Raw genomic sequence first — 22,953 nt, 5'->3', positions numbered from 1 at the left:
AAATCCTGGTACAGTTCAAATGTTGGAAAGGACTCCATCTGATTATAAACTTTTACCTGTTCCATTTATAATAATGTCCCATTCACCTACTTCATTGCCTGTCTTTCAAGACTGAGCTCAAATAAGACTTCTTCCAGGAATCTTCCCAACTACCTAGATCTTAATCTCCAATGAGCTCCCATAAAATTGTGTCTTATTTTATCACATGAGATCCTGTTTCTTATTTGTGTCCCCACTGCAGAGTAAATCCTTTGGATTCAGGGATTGTGTTGTTTTTCCTCATCTCTCTAGAGGTGTACACTGGGCAATTATCTTTTGAGCCTAGTTTCCTAGTGCCTCCTAATGGAAAAACAAGAGAGACCTTTTTTGCAAAGCAAAGGAAACCATAAAAAAAAAAAAAAAAAAAAGACAACTTACAGAATGGGAGAAAACAGTTTCAAATGATGCAACTGACAAGGACCTAATAATCTCTAAAATACACAAACAACTTATACAACTCACAAGCAAAAAAGCTAACAACCCAACTGAAAAATGGGCAAAAGACCTGAATTGACATTTCTCCAAAAAAGATATACACGTGGCCAACAAGCACATGAAAAAATGCTCAACATCACTGATTATTAGAGAAATGCAAATCAAAACTACCGTGAGGTACCACCTCACACCAGTCAGAATGGCCTTCATTAAAAAGTCCACAAATAACGAATGCTGGAGAGGGTGTGGAGAAAAAGGAATCGGAATCCTCCTGCACTGTCAGTGGGGAATGTAAACTGGTACAACCACTATGGAAAACAGTATGGAGGTACCTCAGAAAACTAAACATAGAACTACCATATGACCCAGTAATCCCCCTCTTGAACATATACCCAGACAAAACTTTCCTTGAAATAGACACATGCACCCACATATTCATTGCAGCACTATTCACAATAGCCAAGACATGGAAACAACCTAAATGTTTACTGACAGATGAATGGATTAAGAAGATGTGGTATATACACACAATGGAATACTACTCAGCTGTAAAAATAAAGTAATGCCATTTGCAGCAATGTGGATGGAACTAGAGACTCTCATACTAAGTGAAGTAAGAAAGAGAAAGACAAATAGATTATGATATCATTTATATCTAGAATCTAATATATGGCACAAATGAACCTTTCCACAGAGAAGAAACTCATGGACTTGGAGAACAGACTTGTGGTTGCTAAGGGAGAGCGGGAGGGAGTGGGATTGATTGGGAATCTGGGGTTAAATAAATGCAAACTATTGCATTTGGAATGGATAAGCAACGAGGTCCTGCTGTATAGCACTGGGAACTATAGTCATTTATGATGGAACATGATGGAGGATAATATGAGAAAAAGAATGTATATATGTATGTGTGACTGGGTTACTTTGCTGTACAGTAGAAAATTGACAGAACACAGTAATCCAACTATAATGGAAAAAATAAAAATCATTAAAAAAAAAAGAGACCCTGAAGAGCCATGAATAAGAAATAAAATACATAATTTGAAAACTGTTTGCTGTATAGCACAGGGAACTATATCAGTCACTTGCAATGGAACATGATGGATAATATATAATATATATATGTGTATATATATATATATATCACTGGGTCATTTTGCAGTACATCGGAAATTGACAGAACATTGTAAATCAACTATAATTATTATTATTATTTTTTTTTTTTTGGTCTTTTTAGGGCAGAACCTGTGGCATATGGAGATTCCCAGGCTAGGGGTCTAATTGAAAGTATAGCCGTCGGCCTATGCCAGCGCCACAGCAATGCCAGATCCAAGCCTCGTTTGCAACTTACACCACAGCAATGCCAGATTCTTAACCCACTGAGCAAGGCCAGGGGTGGAACCCGCAACCTCATGGTTCATAGTCAGATTCGTTTCGTTGCACCACAACAGGAACTACCTAAATCGACCATAATTTAAAGAATTTTTAAAAACTGTCAAGAGTAGTAATTCTCATCATAAGGAAAAAAACTTTTTTTCCTTCTTTTCTTGTTCTTTTTTTGGTACCTATATGAGATAATGGATGTTCACTAAACTTATTGTGGTAATCACTTCACAATATATGTAAGTAAAATCATTATGCTCTACACTTTAAACTTATATGGTGCTACAAGTTAATTGTATATCAAAAAACTTAGAAAAAACAACACAAAAAGAGGATGTAACACAACTTTCTGAAGCAAAAATATTCTGCACCTGAAGCTGCTCAATACAGGTACCACTAGCCACACGAGCAACAAAAATGTGGCTACTGCAAGGGCTGAGCTGAATTTTTTAATTTCAAATGAAATGTAGCTAGTAGCTACCATATCTTAGACAGCACATTGCTCAGTCCATAGGAGGCGCTCAATAAATGGTACCCATTACTTTTAAAACAAAAAATCATTTGTTGTGTAGCACAGGGAACTATATCCAGTCTCTTGGGATAGACCATGATGGAAAATAATACAAGAAAGGGGATGTATATATATATGTATGACTGAATCACTTTGCTGTACAGCAGAAATTGGCACAACACTGTAAATCAACTATACTTTAATAAAAATAAATAAATAAAAGTCACTAGAATGTGCTAGATATTCACAATAGCAAAAATGTTAATTTTCAAGTTAAGTAAGGTAGAAAGGCATGTTTTCAACATTGTTGCAAATAAACAAGTTTTACCTGTTCTAAAATCTCTTACATATAAAGAAAGTAAAGCAATTTTATTTCACTAGTATAGCCACCTTCCCCAGAGTTTATAATCACTTTCTGGAAATAACTTCCAAACCATATGCATTTCAACTCAGTTTGCAGGCAGGAAAAAAATTTGCAGAGAGGTTACTAGGCCCATGGGCAAAACCATGGATTTGCAATCATACCCCCTTGATTCTTCATCCCTAGCAACAAACCACCTACTTTGCAGAGTTAATATAACGCATCTACAATAGTGGAACATAACGAATGTGGTAAAATGGCAATATTATTATCATGTAATTGTTTAGAATACTACTTGTTATATGCGTATGGAGTCTATTACACTAGGTGTGGCAATTTCCTTCTGGAATCTCTAACCTCTTTATTTAACCAGATCTTTATAAGAGTGGATTTTTTTTTTTTTTTTTTTTTTTTTTGGTCTTTTTAGGGCTGCACCCGTGGCATATGGAGGTTCTCAGGATAGAGGTCAAATCGCAGCTGTAGCCACTGGCCTATGTGACACCAGATCCGAGCTGCATCTGTGACCTACACCACAACTCAGGGCAATGCTGGATCCTTAACCCACTGAGTGAGGCCAGAGATAGAACCTGTGTCCTCATGGATGCTAGTCAGGTTTGTTAACCCCTGAGCCATGATAGGAACTCCATAAGAGTGGAATTTTAGACAGAAAGTTCTACAAAAAATTAATAACTTTCTCCCTTTTAATGCAAAATGGTGATTCTTTTTAGCTAATTACATTTTACTGTTAAATTAAAAATGATAGACTATTACCAACAAATTTACAAATATACTTAGACACAGATATATTATCTACAAATGTGGACTCTCTACCAGGACTGTTTACTTGCAGCTTCTTAATAAAATTGAAATTAACTTAAAATAAGGGCATTTCAGATCTCCCGTTTGCCCATGGTTTTTGCAGTTTCGAAACAAAAGTTAATTTTCCCATGTTGTATCTACTGCATATCTACTACAACTAAAAAATATAATTTTTATTAATACTCTCTGAAGTGGTATAAAGACATCACCAGTTGCCTCATAATACTATTTCAAGATCAAAGGTTATTCTATTTAGTAATTCTGTATTAGTTCCCAGTCACTCTAAATATACTGTCCCCTCATTCAGCCCCAAAGAAAAACATTTTCCTAAATGTAAAAAGTCTCAGGATATTAAACTGTTTAAACTTTCATTTAAATATAAACTTTTTTCCTCTTAATCCATCTAGAACAGCCTGTTTAACTTAGCTAGAATCATTACCATTTACCCTGATTTAATACTCCTAGTTGTTCTCATCAAACGAATCTCAGACAACAGTTTTCGTATCTGGTAACCAAAACTCTATATCCATAGAAAAATTTCTTGGGAGTTCCCATTGTGGCTCAGTGGTAGGGAACCCAACTAGTATGCATGAGGATGCGGGTTCGATTCCTCACCTTGCTCAGTGGGTTAAGGACCCAGCGTTGCCTTGAGCTGTGGTGTATGTTGCAGACACAGCTTGGATCATGGTACCTGGCAGCTGCAGCTCCGATTTGACCTCTAGCCTGGAAACTTCCATATGTATGGGTGCAGCCCTAAAAAGACCAAAAAAAGAGAAAAAGAAAAATAAAAAAAAAGATTTCTTTAGAGAGACCAATTTAGAGAGCATAAAATCTAAATGCTTCATTTTCCTATATTTTTAATATTACTTTTTCCAATTTATTGAATTTATATTCTAAATATAGTAAATAGGAAAAAATTTTCAAAGCGAATAAAATACATATATATATATATATATATATATATATTTTTTTTTTTTTTTTTTTTTTTTTTTTTTGCTTTTTAGGGCTGCACCCGTGGCATGTAGAAATTCCCAGGCTAGGGGTCGAATTGGAGCTGCATCTGCAACCTACACCACAGCTCCTGGCAATGCTGGATCCCCTACCCACTGAGCGAGGCCAGGGACCGAACCTGAATCCTCATGGATTCTAGTCAGATTCTTTTCCACTGCGCCACGAAGGGAACTCCAATAACAATAATTTTGAAGCATGTAACTCTCTACACATCTATTCAATTCCTTGTTTTTTAAACTTTTTTTTTCTATTAAGGCCATTATTACATAGAATAACTAAAATAAAACCAAAGCCTACTCTAAACCACACATTTTCACATATGTACATATTGAAAACTATACCTTAAATTTGCTTGATATTTATGACTCAAGAAGCATCTTAATTCAGAACACTGTAAAATATGTTCAAAAGAGATGCATATCAAAAACAGGCAACCTCTGAAGTTCCCCTGTGGCATAGCTGTTAAGGATCCTGCACTGCCACAGCTGTGGAACAGATCACAACTGCAGTACAGATTAGATCCACATACCTCCGGTACAGCCAAAACAACAACAACAACAAAAACAGGCAATCTCAAAGCTGCAAATTAGAAAAACTATTTTTAGTCCCTATTAAAACCCAAAGTCACACTGAATATGATATCTACTTGTTGGCATACAAAAATGAGTGCCAATGAAAAATATAAAAGCATATAAAGCATATAAAAGATGCTAACAACAAAATCTAAACACTTGAGCTTATTTCTTACTGATGGAACTCGCTTTCTTCTAACTTCATTCTCAGCTGACATAAGAAGCAATTCAAGTTCCTTTATTTTTTTTTCCTTATCAGGATCTTCATCAATAAAGGGTTGCTAAACAAGAAATAAAAGAGAAAAAACAGGCTACTTACAAAATTGCTTTATTATTACGATGATGACTGTTACAATTTTTATTTTCTTCTTTGCAACATAAAATCTATTTTCTCTAATAAAGTTTACTACTACTAAATACCAAATACTCAGTATCACAATCCCTTTGGTATCTAAAGAGGTGCTGGCAAATATTTTCAATTTAACAGAAAAGACCTGGGAAATTTAAATGCATTTAAAATTTAAATTATATCATCTATATGCATTTAAAAATTCAAATTGTGGAATTCCCGTCATGGCTCAGTGGTTAACGAATCCGACTAGGAACCATGAGGTTGCGGGTTCGATCCCTGGCCTTGCTCAGTGGGTTAGGATCCAGCATTGCCATGAGCTGTGGTGTAGGCTGCAGACGCGGCTCGGATCCCTCGTTGCTGTGGCTCTGGCATAGGCTGGCAGCTACAGCTCCAATTAGACCCCTAGCCTGGGAACCTCCATATGCTGCAAAGCGGCCCTAGAAATGGCAAAAAAAAAAAAAAATTCAAATTGTATCATCTATATTAATTTAAAACCTTATGTGTGGAGTCTATTTTAATATATTGAATCTGAATACACATATTCTATCCAATTTAGCAAAAACATGTCCATTCATAACATGAATGCTCTAGGTCAGAAGGATGAAATAACCACCTTACCAGGTGGTGTCAGGAACTACCCAACATTTGCACAGTTTATATTTCTCAAACCCACTTACAAACTTTCTCCTTTAATGCTTGTAATACTCAAAGTAAATAGGTCAGACAGCATTGTTTTGCCCTAGTTTTATAGATGAGTCACTATTAGATTTTGAAAATGTTTGAAAGTGTTTCGTTTGGGTTTGTTTTTTTTTTAATTTTGTGAATAAGAAATTACCTGAATAAAGGCAGAAGTCTGAACATGTTCTACACAATTGCCTTCAGGCGACACATACTGATAGCCTGGGATCTAAAAAGTAATAAAAACATTAATAGCATACATATAACACCATATAAATTTTTTTTAAATCTGAGGCAAAACACAAAAGGTAAACAAAATATCAACATTAAAAACTCATTATCTCCAGAGTTCCCACTGTGGCTGAGTGGTAACAAACCTGACTAGTATTCATGAGGATGTGCATTCAATTCCTACCCTCGCTCAGTAGGTTAAGTATTTGGCGTTGCTGTGAGCTGTGGTGTAGGTTGCAGATGCAGCTCGGATCTTGTGTTGCTGTGGCTGTGGTGTAGGCTGGTGGCTGCAGCTCCCATCTGATCCCTAGCCTGGGAACTTAATATATGTTGCAGGTGCAGCCCTAACAAGTGCTAAATACCAAATACTCAGTATCACAATCTCTTTGGTATCTAAAGCAGTGCTGGCAAATATTTTCAATTTAACAGAAGAGACCTTGGAAATTTAAATTCATTAAAATTAAAAAAAGAAAAAAGGCAGTAACTCAGGAAAGACCTCTTTTCTCCTGAATGAATAGGAGAATTACTTGGCCTAGATCTATGAGTTAACTATTATCTACAATATCCACCAAATATTTTTTTAGATCTACTCTTGAAGGATTGCTCTACATCCAGAAGAAGACAAAGTAATTGTGTCCCTATCCTTTATCCTTCAGAGGAAGGAGCTGATCCTTATGGAGCACTCATGAAGGTGGAGACTAAAGTAAGTGTTCAATATTCATACCTCCTACTCCTACCACCACCCCCAAGCCAATCTCTGTAAAGAAAGATATGAAAACAGAGGCTGTTTCTATTACTTGTCTTAGAAAAAAACAATCACTCACATACTTTTTTTTTTTTTTTTTTTTTGTCTTTTTGACATTTTCTTGGGTCACTCCCACAGCATATGGAGGTTCCCAGGCTAGGGGTCAAATCGGAGCTGTAGCTGCCAGCCTACGCCAGAGCCACAGCAACACGGGATCCGAGCCGTGTCTGCAACCTACACCACAGCTCAAAGCAACGCCGGATCCTTAACCCACTGAGCAAGGCCAGGGATTGAACCCACAACCTCATGGTTCCTAGTCGGATTCGTTAACCACCGCACCACGATGGGAACTCCTCACATACTTTTTAATACTCTGACAATAGATGAAAAACTATTGTTTCTTTTCTAAAGCATCTGCAATAAAATTTTTGAAGTTGCATGCAAATTTACTGTGCAGTGCTGGAGAGAAATATGAAAGTATTTTTAAAACATTAAAATCTAATAACTATAAATATGAAATTGTCTATTTTCCATAATGGACTACCTAAATCACTACCCACTGCAGAATCATTATATGTAACTTCTAACATAGAACTTTTCACACTTGACTAGCATGAGTTATTGCTCAACTTCCAGTGAATGAAAAAATTTTCTTTTGCAAACTTTTCTTTTAAATCTGTGACAGTATTTCAAACCAATCTATTCTTTTCTTTTGAGTCAAAATTAGAATGATCTTTCTAGCAGTTTAAATGAATTGAACTAAGAATACACAAATCTTTCAAGAATTATTAAAAGTAAGGTAAATATTCTTCAAGTAAAAGAAATATCCTTAATTTCCATTACATTTTCATTGAGAATGTTAAACACTCTATGGGCCCCAAATAATTTAAAAATTATCTTCTTACGAGTTAAAAAAATAAATTTAAATGATAGCCTTTCTAAGAGAGCAGCAGAATGTTTCAGTTTATGCTGCTGAAATCTAGGACTAAAGAAAAATGTAAAGAAACAGACAATAAAAATCTTAAGGCACTGAATATCAGCAGATAACTACACTATCTTCATGGTTTCCTACTTACAAATTAAGATGTTACTACTTTTTTAAGTGGGTCTTTTAAAATTATGTCTAGTGAGTTAAGCGCCAGCATTGCTGTGGCTGTAACATAGGCTGGCAGTTGAAGTTCCGATTCGACTCTTAACCTGGAACCTTCCATATGCCACAGGTGTAGCACCCCCACAAATAAATAAAGTCTAAAAAAATAATGTCCATTTAGTGTAATAAAATCAAATGACGCATACTAAACATAGATTGTTAACACCTAGCCAAATTTTATCTTTCGGTAGATACTATTAAGTCTGGACTTAATTGCTACATTTTATGTGACAAGAACCAAGAACTGCTTAACAGGAAAAATGGCATGACAGACAAGCAGCAGAAAAATGTAAAACAAATCTTATGAAAACTCCTAAACTAATTTCTTGCAGGTGGGAAAATGCATTCATCGTAAGGAAAAAAGAGCTTGACCTATGATGAACATGGTTAATTTCCAATGAGCCTGTCTGAACAAAGCCTGAAGTCAGTCAAGTTATGAGGGAAAAGCAAATTTGAATGCCATAAAAGAACCAATTATCAGAGTTCCCTAGTGGCCTAGTGGTTAAGTATTCAGCATTAACACTGCTGTGGCTCAGGTTCAATCCCTGGCCTGAGACTTTCCACATGCCACTGGCATGGCCAGGAAAAAAGAAAAAAAAAAAAAAGAATCAATTATTTACCACCCTGCCCAAAATGGTAACTTGAATGATTTGACTATTTTCTCCTTTAAAATGTTTTATATATACTTACCTCTTAGAGATAAGTAATACTACAATCAGACAATTTTTTTTAAAAAAAGAAACTACAATAGATATTAAAGCACAAATGACCATTAGCTTCAAATCATGAAGACTGAAAGAATGACAGTATTAGGAAATATATGTACTAAGTTTCTTAACTAGATAATGTAAAAATTATATATAAAAGGAAATATTTTAATGAGTTTATTCCCAAAACACTTATCAGTCAAAACAAAGAGATATGAGAAGTTGGGGTTAGTAGATATACACTATTATATATAGAATGGATAAAAAACAAGGTTCTAATTGTATAGCACAGCGAACTATATTCAATACCCTATGATAATCCATAATAGAAAAGATATTAAAAAAAGAATGGAGTCCCTTTTGTGGCTCAATGGGTTAAGGACCAATATTGTCTCTGTGGGGATGTGGATTTGGTCCTTGGCCTCGCTTAGTGGTTAAGGATCTGGCGTTGCCACAAGGTGCAGCGTAGGTCACAGATGTGGCTCAGATCCAGCATTGCCATGGCTGTGCCATAGGCATCAACTGCAGTTCTGATTCGACCCCTGGCCTGGGAACTTTCAAATGTCACAGGTGCAACCATTTAAAAAAAAATGTAAAATATAAACTGAATCACTTTGCTATGTAGCAGAAATAAACAAAACATTAATCAACTATACTTCAATGAAAATTAAAAAAAAAACACCTACTAATGGTTTAACAGCTATTTATGCCATATTTTTTCAGTTTGGAAATTTAAATGTCCATTCCCCTAAATACATGTTGTCCGTCCCATTAAGAAACTAAACACCTTCCCATATAGCAACTGAAGAAATTTTTTAAATAATAAAGGTATTAAAAATATGTGCCTGAACAGGTATGTAAAACTGATTCTGGGTTTGCAAATGGTCCATAGTCGCACAAGGTTTGTGTTGAAGTTTAGATGAAGATCGTTCTGATTTTATTCCATCTTGTAAGTAGCCCTCCTGTTCCACTTTTCTTCGCATAGTAGAATTCCAATGATTTTTGATAGAATTATCAGTCCTAAGAAATGAAAGTGTATACTTAAAAAGAAGATTCCATAAATTTTAACACTGTATAAAGTATACAAAGTATTCTTAAACAAGTTTTTACAACTGATGAATTTAGATACTTTTTCTTAAATTCAAAAAATAAAGTGTATGTCTGTATGTCAAACAGTTCTAAACAATGGAGATACAGCAGTGAATAAAATAAAGTCCCTGCTTTCATTCTCACTGCGTGGTAGCAGGGAAGGAGGAAACAAAAGAAAAAAATAATAATAAGATCATTTAAAGTAAATATTAAAAAAAAACTGGAGTTCCCAGGTGTGGCACAGTGGTTAACAAATCCGACTAGGAACCATGAGGTTGCAGGTTCGATCCCTGGCCTTGCTCAGTGGATTAAGGATCCAGCATTGCCGTGAGCTGTGGTGTAGGTCGCAGCTGTGGCTTGGATCCTGCATTGCTGTGGCTCTGGCATAGGCATAGGCTGGAGGCTACAGCTCCGATTGGACTCCTAGCCTGGGAACCTCCATATGCCGTGGAAGCGGTCCAAGAAATGGCAAAAAAAAAAAAAAGTAGATATTAAAAAAAATAAAGTAGATTATTTAAAGTAGGATAAGACAAGTGAGAAACTAGGGTAATTTTGATTGGAGGTCTAGGAAGTCCTGTGAGGTGACAGTGAAAGATCTGGATGACAAGAATGAACCGCATACAAGGACAAGAAAAAAAAAAAAAGGTATTCCAAATAAAAGGCACAGCGAGGACTAAATCTTTAAAGCCAGGATCAAACATGGTCATAAAAAGCAACCCTCAAGTTACAGAATCACAGTATGCTTTTTCACTTCTTAACAACAAAACGCCTATGGAAAAAAGAGTTCACCAGCTCCCCTTTTACCTAAGTTCTCTCTGTAAAAATGTAAATCTTCAATCTACAACTACTCACAGTATAAATTTCCAGAAGTATACAAACATTTACTGAGAACCTATGCTAAACACTAACCTAAGGTTCTATGGACAATAAAAAAGATGTTATCAAAGATTTAGAACATCAAAAGTTCCTAGACTGAGTTCAATAATTTGAATACAAAACTTAACACTATACTTTAATTTCCTTATCTATAAAACAAAGACAGCAATGTTTGCTCTGCATATTTCACAAGTAAATGAAGATTAATTAAGAGTATAAAGACCAGAGTGCACTATCTCCAAGTTTCAGCTGAAGGGTAGAAACCTAACTTTAGCTGACCAGGCTCCAAGTTGTAAAACTACCTTCTAACGAACAGCTATGAGAAGTCTGTTTTTCCTTTGCATAAAGCCAAGTAACTAACACAGCTGGGCATTTCAATTACCAGGTAAATGTAGGATGAACTATGTGAAATAAAATGGTGCTGTCAAGTCTTCTGACTCAAGGACTAGTTATTATTTATCTTGAGAACTTGTACATAATGGATCATATATCTTCTTGGCTATGTGGGTGAAAGGTGGAATTTTCTCTGTTTTTTTGCAATCTCTTATCAGACTGCCTATGCTGGGCATCACATTCTGATTTCAGGTTACTTAACAATAAAAGCATTTTCTTTCTCTAAAAAAAAATGTAAAAGCATTTTATAAACTATTAAATACTATAGAGAGATTACAGCAATAAAAAACAAATGCATGCCTTCTTGAGTGAGGTATGGACTTTCCCAATATTTTGCTGGTCTACTGTACTACAAACTGCTAGGAAACATTCTAAGCAGTACAGTGTATAGTGTACTTATCATCACTGCCCTGCGAGAGAAGTTCCATATTTTATTTTATTTTATTTTATTTTTATTTTTTGGTCTTTTTGCCTCTTTTAGGGCCGCTCCCGCGGCGTATGGAGGTTCCCAGGCTAGGGGTTGAATCGGAGCTGCAGCCACCGGCCTACACCAGAGCCACAGCAACGCGGGATCCGAGCCTCGTCTGCAACCTATACCACAGCTAACGGCAACGCCGGATCGTTAACCCACTGAGCAAGGGCAAGGACCGAACCCGCAACCTCATGGTTCCTAGTCAGATTCGTTAACCACTGCGCCACGATGGGAACTCCGTTCCATATTTTAGACACATGGATATAAGTACAATACTCCATGATCTGAACCATATCATAATTAACTAAGAATTGAATTTTCTCTCATGCACTTTCAAAGCAATTTACTTCAGCCAGTGTATTTGTTATTCTCTGGTCTTATGCACAGATTCCAGTACAAAAAAGGTTGCTTAAATGGCACTGATACGTAAACATGATTTGGGGAGTGCATTATGGTCATATAATCTAAAGGTCCATCATTTTATTGCACAAATTACCGCTATAAAATATTTCATTAAAAGAGCATATCGGAGTTCCTGTTGTGGCGCAGTGGAAACGAATCTGATTAGGAACCATGAGGTTGCGGGTTCAATCCCTGGCCTTGCTCAGTGGGTTAAGGATCTGGTGTTGTGGTGAGCTGTGGTGTGGGTCACAGATGAGGCTTGGATCTGGCATTGCTGTGGCTCTTGCGTAGGCCGGCAGCCTATAACTCTGATTAGACCCCTAGCCTGGGAACCTCCATGTGCTGTGGGTGTGGCCCTAAAAGGATAAAAGACAAAAAAATAATAATTAAAAAAAAAAAAAGGCATATCACTGCAGGAGCTCAGGTTGCTGCTGTGGCACAGGTTCCAGCCTTGGCCTGGGAACTTACATGCAGTGAGCTTGGCCAAAACAAAATAAAATAAAAGTAATTATATCCTTTACCACAAAATGTATTACAAATATCACAAAGGGATGCTTGTATTACGGCAGTCTAAATTTTAATTATAAAAAAAATAAAAGTCATGAGATACTTACAAATACATTTAATAGTAACATAATAAAGAACAAGTTTAAGTACAGAAAAATGTATATACATTTAAATAAGTACCTTCCAGGAAGTAGTTTGGCAATTTCTGCCCAACGATTCCCTAACCGCTTATGTGCTTCGTAGATAATCCTGTCCTCCTCTTCTGTCCAAGAAGATTTCTTTACTTCAGGATTCAGATGATTATGCCATCTTTCTCTACACTGCTTGCCTATTCTTCCTTTTAAATGTTTTGCAATTAAAGACCATCTCTTTGGCCCATATTTCTGAACTAATTCAATAACCTAAGAAACAGAAAAGCAAAATTTAAAAAAGCATTACCTTTTTTAAAATAAATAAGTTATAGAGATATAATGTACAGCACAGAGAATGCAATTAATAACACTGTATTGTATATCTGAAAACTGCTAAGAGTTGAGTTGCTTAAAAGTTCTCATCACAAGAAAAAAAATTTGTGGAGTTCCCATCGTGGCTCTGTGGTTAATGAATCCGACTAGGAACCGTGAGGTTGCAGGTTCGATCCCTGGCCTTGCTCAGTGGGTTAAGGATCCAGTGTTGTCGTGAGCTGTGGTGTAGGTTGCAGACACGGCTCAGATCCCGTGTTGCTGTGGCTCTGGCGTAGGCTGGTGGCTACAGCTCTGATTCGACCCCTAGCCTGGGAACCTCCATATGCTGTGGTAGCAACCCAAGAAAATGTCAAAAAGAAAGAAAAAGAAAAAAAATTTGTAACTACGTATGGAGACAGATATTAACTAGATTTACTGTGGTGATCATCTCACCAATAAATACATTATGCTGTACATCCAAAGCTAATATACAATTATACCACAATTTTTTTTCTTTTTTTAATGGCCACACCCATGGCACATAGAAGCCACAGGGCCAGGGACTGAATCTGAGCTGCAGCTACAACCCACACTGCAGCTGTGGCAACGATGGATACATCAACCCACTGCACTGGGCTGGGGATCAAACCTGCACCTCTGCAGTGTCCCAAGCCACTGCAGTCAGATTCCTAACCCACCACACCACAACTGGAACTCCTTATACCTTAATTTTTAAAAAGCACTACCTTGACAGCATTTTAAAACATAACTCAAGAATACTATTTGTAATGCATTAAATCCAAACAATTAACTACAACTTAAAAAAACAATTTTGCTAATACTCCTTCAGCATTTGCCAAGTTCAAAAACTGATCCCAAACTTATCTAAATTACAAGGTGTTAATTAAAGTAACTTGTAAGTTGAACTGCTGCATACAAAATTATTTTGAAATAGTGGTAAAAATGTTGAGCTCTATGCATGTTGAGACTTGGCTTCAGCTGAATGCCAAATAAATCATTTTGGAAGCAAGACATCTAGATAGTTACTGTCTTTTCATTTCTTCCTTTCTCAAACTGAAAGGATACAAATCACATGTTTTAAAATTTATCACTGGCCATCAAGCAAATCAGTTAAGTTCTGATCTGAGTGAGGTAAACTTTTTGTTTTGTTTTGTTTTGTTTTGAGTGGCAGTAAGAATGCTATAATTTCCCAACTACCCTAAAAACTTTTACACCATAAAGAGCATGAACTAAAGGGCAATTTTCAGTAGAGGACAGGAACTCTCCTATTCTTCTCAGACTTTCGCAACTCAAAGAATTACCTTGGTTTTTGAATCATCCAACCCTTTTGGAACATGATGCTCTGATATCTATCTTATTTGGTCATGAGGAAACGCTAAGAATGACTTCCTTACATATTACATTACCAGATAAAATAAGAATAAAATTGCTTTTTAAACACTAACTCAATGTTCAATAAGAAACTATACCCTAGTGTTGCTAAACTAAGTACTAAACAAGGTTACTAATAAGCTGATGGTATTTTTCTTTCTGTAAACCAAACTTTCAGACAGTAAAGGCTATATATACCACATTTAGTTTGACTCAATTCTGAAAAAAAATACATTTCAGGATACTCAACTTGCAATTCTGATGCAAGCAGCAATCAGAGAACAAATCCAAGTGATTTAAACACATATTTATGTGACAAAAAACCATGTATGAAAGGAAAAAAAAAAAAAAAAAGCTAGTCCACCTACACAGTGAAAATAAAGACTATGAACACATTACCCTCTGATCTTCTTCTTTAGTCCAGGGACCTTTTATCAATTCTGGATTTAAGACTTTTTGCCATCGATGCTGGCACTGAAAATCGGAACGATTCTGAAAGAATTTAGATGATTTTGTTATTGAACAAAATTGTCTTCCAGAAAGCAAGTCAGCCCAAACTTATGTTTTACAACCTTAAGAAGAAAGTTTTCAAGAAGAATACATTCAACAGCATTCTTTAAAAATATAATATTTATTTTACATGACTGTGTCCAATTCATTTTTAATTAAAGTTGTCGGCAGTGATTATAAATAAAAACAATATGTACTGGAAATTAAACGATGTGTCACTATACTCTGCCTCATAAAATAGCAAAAAGCAAAGCTATAACACAGATAATGCCATAGGAAATGTATTGATGAATAGAAGGAAGTAAACAGACAACACTACAAAGCAGATATATGAACTCAAACAGCGTAGCAGTAGTCTGAATTCATAGTAGAGCAGTATATAACTCTACACAATTAAAAAACCCTGAAAGGCATTTCTAGACCAATGCACATTATTTAAAGGATGTTCATAAATGATGACATCCAAGTTATCAAGAAAAAACTAAATACATCTAGATAGAACATGTGATTATGTATCAGTTACAGTATATAACTGTTGAAATTCAAAAGGAAAATAAATTTACCAAGATAAAACCTTATGAAGCATTTCAAACACCAACAATGATTACAAATATAACCTTATTTCAGTCAATTCACGAACGAGAATAACTCCTGTTTATTAAAAAGACAGTAATAATAACATTTTTCATTCATGATTCAGATTCCAAAGATATTAGTTCATATACAGGATTACAGATAATTTAGAAGTATATAAATACAAATACTTTGTTTACCAATAGCTCTGTCCTTGTGCTTAATGGACTTATTTTTATTCAAACTGAGCTTCTTCATTTATGGCTTCTGTGTATCAATGCTGATCCATTTTAAGGTTATCACTTTTTCAAAATAATCGGGCTGTCCTTGTGTGTCCTTGTAGAACTTCTCTATTCACTTCATTTGCTGTCATACCACTGAAGTTAAACTGATAAAGCTAGTGTAAATAACTTTTCTAACTTAGCTTCCATTTATTGAACACCTGCCAAATGTCAGGAACTGTGCCAAACATCCTATATGTTTTTTCTAATTCTCACAGCAACATCACTTTTCCTGATTTTATTAATTAGCTACCAAAATATTTTAATATACTTAACCTCTCAAAATGTTTTAACATTTATCAGCCAATATTTATAAAGCCCTGACCAAACTTGGTATCATTTTTGTTTTAGGTTAGTAATCTTTTTTTTTTTTTTTTTTTTTTTTTTTGCTTTTTTTAGGGCCACACCCACAGCATGTGGAGGTTCCCAGGCTAGGGGTTAAGTTGGAGCTACAGGTGCCAGCCTACACCACAGCCAGAGCAATGCAGGATCCAAGCCACAGCTGCGACCTACACCACAGCTCACAGCAATGCCAGATCCTTAACCCACTGAGCGAGGCCAGGGATCAAACCTGCAACCTCATGGTTCCTAGTTGGATTCATTTCTGCTGTCCCACCACAGGAACTCCTAGATTAGTAATCTTTTTTTAGAGCCCTGAATAAACTAATCACTAGACAATCACACTATTCTAAACTTCCACCTGTAGGAAGATCAAAAGAGATGTTTTTAGGAAGGAACCCTAAATCTAAAATAATATAGACACATTTTTGAAAAACAGCAAATTTAACCCCATGGCTAAGCATTCATGTTAGCAATATAAGATAATGTTTCACTTACTTGAAGATGACTAGCAATTAGAGTCCAATCATCAGTTCCATGTTGTTCAACCAACTTCTTTAACTTATCATCCTATTAAAACAGGTATGAAAGTTATAAAGCTTCCCCCACCCTTTTCCCCTATCCCTGAATACGGACACTCTCCAATTCTTTCATGTCATATCTAGTGGCCATTTTTAGAAGGACTGAAGCCACTGTAATACAAGTCCTCTCATTTACTAAACTGTTTCTGTCAGTTTCAACATCAACCCATTCATTATTCACCTCTGGTTGCAAGTTAGCTGATGGATAACGCTTCCCATGTTTTGTTTTTAAATATCTTTAATATATATAATTAATCAACAAATACAAGTATGAAATTAGTAAACCTTATCACAAAATCACCTCATCTCTTGTCCATTTTACTCTATTCCAGAGTTTCTTCAACCCTTTTTGTTGGGGAACTTCATAATCATGATCAGCATACTGAAGGTCATCATCCTCATCCTCACTGGAAAAAAAAAAACATCATGAAATCAAGAATTTTATTTACATTTGTAAATAAAATTTACATTTGTAAAGCCACTCAGATGAGCAGACATATTCCCTGAAATTATTCACAGTATAAAAATACTAAGAGTCCTGCCATGCAGAGGAGCTAGAGTTCTTACTGACACCAGAGGATGAAGGTAGACAGGTCAGCAGGGGGCAAGTGATAACCTTTATGTTATGCTAAGGAGTGTGACCTTTATTTTTTACTTGACCTTTAACCTAAAGAATTAAAGGACTTTAAATAAGGGACTGAAAGACAATTATCATGTGTTTCAGAAAAATCACTGGCAGGTGTGGGGAGATGGAGGAAAGAAAACCAATTAATAATCTTTCACAATAATCCAAGTAAGAACTTATTAGGGCTTGACAATAGTAATGGTAAAATATAAAACACAGTCAGTTAAAAGACATAATGGAAGAAATGAGCCACTTATAATACCACCAACAAAAAAAGTCAAAACATTTAGAAATAATTTGAATATACAAGATCAAGGTATAGTAAACAACAAAACACTATTGTGAGACACAGAAGAACAACTGGAAAAACATTCAGACCACATTCTCAGATAGGAAAATAATATTTTTTCTTTCTTTTTTTTTTATTGGCCATCCCAGCACATGGAGTTCCCTGGCCAGAGATCAGACCCTGGCCACAGTTGCGACCTACACCACAGCTGCACCAATGCCAGATCCTTAACTCACTGCGCCTGGCCAGAGATCGAACCAAGTCCCAGTGCTCCAGAGACACCGCTGATCTCACTGCGCCACGGCAGGAACTCCAGGAAAATATTACAGAAGTCCATTCTTCATAAATTTAGATTAAATGAATAAAAATATCAATAGATTTTTCAGAGGAATTTAGAAAAGCTGATTCTAAAATTCATATGGAAAAATAAATAAGCAGTAATAACCAAAAAATTTCTTAAAAAAAGGAAAATTAGGCAATATTCAATATCAAAGTCTACTGCAGAGAAACAATTACTAAAACAGAATGGTACTGGCATACAGCAGATACTCAAATCAATGGAACAGAATAAAACATTCACAGAAAAAAACTCATATGAGAATTTGCTAAATCATAATAGTAACATTAATCAGTGGGATAAAGATGGACTTTTCAATAAATGATAAGATACTGAGTAGTTATCTTTTTTTCAATTACCTATTTTATTTCATTTTTTTAAAATTTAGTTGCACTTGTGGCATGTCAAAGTTCTCAGGCCAGGGACTGAACCTGAGCCAAGGTAGTGACAACACCAGATCTTTAACCTTTAGGCCATCAAGGAACTCCCTGGGTAGTTATCTCAAAAAAAATAAAGCTCAAATCCTACTTTAAAATAAAAAAAAAAATCAGATGAATCAAATATTTTATACTTTTAAATAGGAAAACATGGGAGTTCCTTGGTAGTCTAGTGGTTTAGGACTTGGGACTTTCACTTGCAATAGGCCGGGTTCAATCCCTAATCTGCACACAGTAGTCAAAACAAAAGGGGAAAAAAAAAAAAACCATACTAGTACCACAATAGGGTAGAATTCTATTATTTTCTTGAGTAGAAGAGATCTAAATGTGACAAAAATCAAGAAACTATAAAAGAATAAACCAACTAAGGTCCTGATAGTGGCAATAGAAAAAAGCACTTAAAACTGACAGATACATTAAAAAAACATAGAAGCAAAAGGATTTTATAGCTGATGGATATGAGAGACATGGGAGGAGGACTCAAAGATGACTCCAACATTTCTGGCTGTGGAGGCATAGACAGAGCTATCCACTGAGATAGGGAATAGAAGAGAAAACGGAACTTTGGGAGGGAGAGGGAATGGGAAGAATTAAGCAGTCTGGAGTGATTTCAGGGCACTTGAGAAATATACAGGTGGAGAGATGTAGAACACCACTGTCCAATAGAAATATAATGAAAGCCACATATGCAATTTATTTGCCACATTAAAAAAAAAAAACAGAAACAGGTGAAACTATTATTATTATTATTTGTCTTTTTAGGGCCACCTGCGGCATATGAAAGTTCCCAGGCTAGGGGTTGAATCAGAGCAGTAGCTGCTGGCCTACACCAGAACCACAGCAATGCAGGATCAAAGCCACATCTATGACCTACACTGCAGCTCACAGCAATGCCAGATCCTTAACCCACTGACTAAGACCAGGGATCGGACCCACGTCATCATGGATACTAGTCAGGTTCATCACTGCTGAGCCACAACGGGAACTCCCAGGTGAAATTATTTTTAATAATAAATAATATTTAACCAAATATATTTTTAAATTATCATTTCAACATGTAATCAACATAATCATGAAAATGTTCACATTCTTTTCTTCTTAGCTAGGTTTTCAAAATCTGGTGCAGCATTGTCCAGGAGGGAAGAGAGTGTCAAAGGTAAAAGGGAAAGAGAAAAAGATGGAGCTGACAGAATGATCCTAGGAGCAACAAAGTGTCTTCCTACCTACAGAGAGAGCTAACCAGAAAAGCAAAAATAGAATTTTTTAAAAAGTAAAATAAAAAGTACATAGCAATTCAGACTAGCCACATAACAAGAGCTCAAAAACCACACATGGCTAGGGGCTATCCTACTGGACAGAGTTATCTAGAAGACAATGGGCAGATGGATCTTCTGCTCAGGTAAGAGGTCTAGGGCAGACCCACAGTTTTGGCAATCACCAGCACACAGAGAACAGTTAAAAGCCATGAGGGCGGGCCTTTATAATAAACTAAATTAGAGGATTTTAAGTAGTCAGTGAACTGAATAAAGTTATGAGCATCTGAAAATAATATAAGATTTATTTAAACTTTCTAAGTACCAGACAGTGCAGAAAATGAAGACCTAAATTTAATAGTTACTGTTTACCGATCCTTTGGAGGAAGTGCTAATTTCCCTTGATTTGTCAACTCCATAGGACCAAAATTATTCTTATCTGACCAAACAAGATACCAAAATCCTCCACTCTCCTACTTATGATACCTAGCTGCTTCTTTAGTTCAACACACTTCAATATTCATTCCAATGTCTTCTCCCCTAAAGCCAATGTCTATTTATAATAATCTACAAAGCCTACTTCTGTATATGCTTGTTTTGTTAAATTATGCAGAAAATAAAAGCACAGGTTTAATTAAAGAAGTATCTGTTATTTGCAGCCATCTTCAGCTACTGGAAATATCACCTGATTAGCCAGGATTAAATTGCTAAATTGGAAATGGTTCAGGATCTGGTGACTTCATAAATGTCTAAAACGGCTAGTGAATGGACAAAACATCTTATTGAAGCTTGCTGTCCACTGTATGCACTCACAGCATCAACCCATTCTTTTTTTTTTTTTTTTTTTTTTTTGTCTTTTTGCCTTTTCTAGGGCTGCTCCTGCGGCATATGGAGGCTCCCAGGATAGGGGTCCAAATGGAGCTGTAGCTGCCGGCCTACACCAGAGCCACAGCAACAGTGGGATCTGAGCCGCGTCTGCAACCTACACCACAGCTCAGGGCAACACCAGATCCTTAACCCACTGAGCAAGGTCAGGGATTGAACCCAAAACCTCACAGTTCCTAGTCGGATTCGTTAACCACTGACCACAATGGGAACTCCAACCCATCCTTCTTAATGCTATCACACTTACCAACTTTCTCAACCAAATCATAAACTCAGCAGTGCAAAGACCATGTCTAATATGTTTGACCTCTGCACCAAGCACAGTACCTGCCACTCAAACATTTGTAAAACTAATGAATGATCCTTCTTACTCTTTCACCTCCCCCAAGTATTCTGTACTCCAAAATTACCTCACTTCTTCCCAACCCAATCAAAACTTCCACCTCCTGCAAAACAGGTGATCTCAAGTAGATATGAGAAAGGCTCTTTCTTTTTTATTAACAAATGAAAATATCTCTAAGATAAGGTAAAAAGCATTCCCACTTATTAAAAAGAACTTTCAGGAGTTCCTGTCCTGGCGCAGTGGTTAACGAATCCGACTAGGAACCATGAGGTTGCAAGTTCAATCCCTGGCCTTGCTCAGTGGGTTAAGGACTGGGCATTGCTGTGGCCTGTGGTGTAGGCCAGCGGCTACAGCTCCGATTAGATCCCTAGCCTGAGAACCTCCATATACTGTGGGTACAGCCCTAGAACAGACAAAAAAAGAAAAAGAAAAAAAAAAAAGAACTTTCAAAATCCAAATGCACCTCCAAGTGGTAGAACTTTAAGAAGCATAACCTGCTGAAAGAAACACTAAAAAATATTCAATACAGTCAGGGTTCTCTTGGGGTGCCTACTAATATTGCCTAACCTTTCTCCTAGGACTGTCTCCAGCAACTTTATCACTTCCTGCCACCCCAAACAGCCCTCAGTCATGCTTTTCAGAGGTTCCCTTCTTTTCTCTCCTACTCTCAGATCCCAATAGCTTCCAGAACAGCATATTTGAGACTGCTTTAAAAATTATGTTATTTGGGAGTTCCCATCGTGGCTCAGTGGTTAACGAATCCGACTAGGAACCATGAGGTTGCGGGTTCGATACCTGGCCTTGCTCAGTGGGTTAAGGATCCAGCATTGCCGTGAGCTATGATGTAGGTTGCAGACATGGCTCAGATCCCACTGTTGCTGTGGCTCTGGTGTAGGCCAGCAGCTACAGCTCGATTGGACCCCTATCCTGGGAGCCTCCATATGCTGCAGGAGAGGCCCAAGAAATGGCAAAAAGGCAAAAAAGACGAAAAGACAAAAAAAAAAAAAAAAATTAGGTTATTTGAAAACAATTTTTAATTTGGGTACTCATCCATAAAATTTTAAGTATTCACAAAAATATCTACAGCATATATAATCTATACAAAATTCATCTCTTAAGATTCTTATTAAAATATTTTAAGTTAATGAGTCCAAAAATGTTATTTTGTTCAAAAGACTAGTTTCCAAGCAATAATCTTCCTTAAAACATGTTCATTTTAACTTTAAAAATCTACCTCATTTTTTAACCACATACTTGATTTGTGAGAAATTTCTATTTCTACAAGAGGTTTCATTCTGTTTTGCATCAGCATGGTCATCATGTTCAGGAAGCTGGGTTTTCTGAGTGGGTGCATGTAAGGGAGGATTAAAGTAGAATTCTTAGAACCCATCTCTCTGCCACTGGGACTTTCCTAGAATCTATCTACCTAGCTACTTCTTAGTTTTAGCATTAAGTTATTTCTATATTATTTAAGTAACTGTTGAAAGGATGATAAAACTTTCAAGTAAGCATGACAGAAGATCCTAGAAACTTCTTACTAGCATCGGCATATAAAGATGCCTGAGAATGCTACAATTTGCCAAGAAAAAGGGGAAGAGATAAAAGTCCCATAAATAACCTCACCAATATTCTACTTTCACCATTTAACAATGAAAAAGTCCCATTGATTAATAATGGTTACAAGACATCAAAACAAACCAGTATTTTATTTGCTTTGTTTTTCTTTATTTTTCTTCTTTTTATATCATCTTTTAGTATTTCTGTAGCAATCAACGCTGGTAATGTCTAATGGTCAAATAAAATCAACTTTCTACTATCTATCCATAAATAGATAAACCATTTCTAGCCTAGGGTGACTAATCTAAAAAACAGTAAAAATAGGTGAATTATTTCTCCAGTCACAAAGCAAAAATAGAAGAGGAATTTGGTCTC

The 22,953-nt window shown here is 36.1% G+C and overlaps 1 protein-coding gene across 2 annotated transcripts in view; it reads right to left on the bottom strand.

Annotated features, from left to right (window-relative positions):
- MYBL1 (MYB proto-oncogene like 1) overlaps positions 1–22,953 on the bottom strand; it is a 39,436-nt gene that overhangs the window by 11,999 nt on the left and 4,484 nt on the right. For both annotated transcript variants that reach the window (XM_021089286.1, XM_021089287.1), the window contains exons 2-8: positions 17,154–17,259; positions 16,770–16,841; positions 14,968–15,060; positions 12,914–13,134; positions 9,840–10,014; positions 6,319–6,390; positions 5,308–5,412 (exon numbers count right to left, since the gene is read on the bottom strand). In XM_021089286.1, coding sequence (XP_020944945.1) covers positions 5,308–5,412; positions 6,319–6,390; positions 9,840–10,014; positions 12,914–13,134; positions 14,968–15,060; positions 16,770–16,841; positions 17,154–17,259 — 844 coding nt within the window. The remainder of the gene's footprint in view (positions 1–5,307; positions 5,413–6,318; positions 6,391–9,839; positions 10,015–12,913; positions 13,135–14,967; positions 15,061–16,769; positions 16,842–17,153; positions 17,260–22,953) is intronic.

This window comes from Sus scrofa, chromosome 4, assembly GCF_000003025.6.
Source record: "Sus scrofa isolate TJ Tabasco breed Duroc chromosome 4, Sscrofa11.1, whole genome shotgun sequence".
Lineage (NCBI taxonomy): Eukaryota > Metazoa > Chordata > Mammalia > Artiodactyla > Suidae > Sus > Sus scrofa.
The sequence above is the reverse complement of the archived record's forward strand: the minus strand, read 5'-3'. Positions and strand labels throughout refer to the sequence as shown.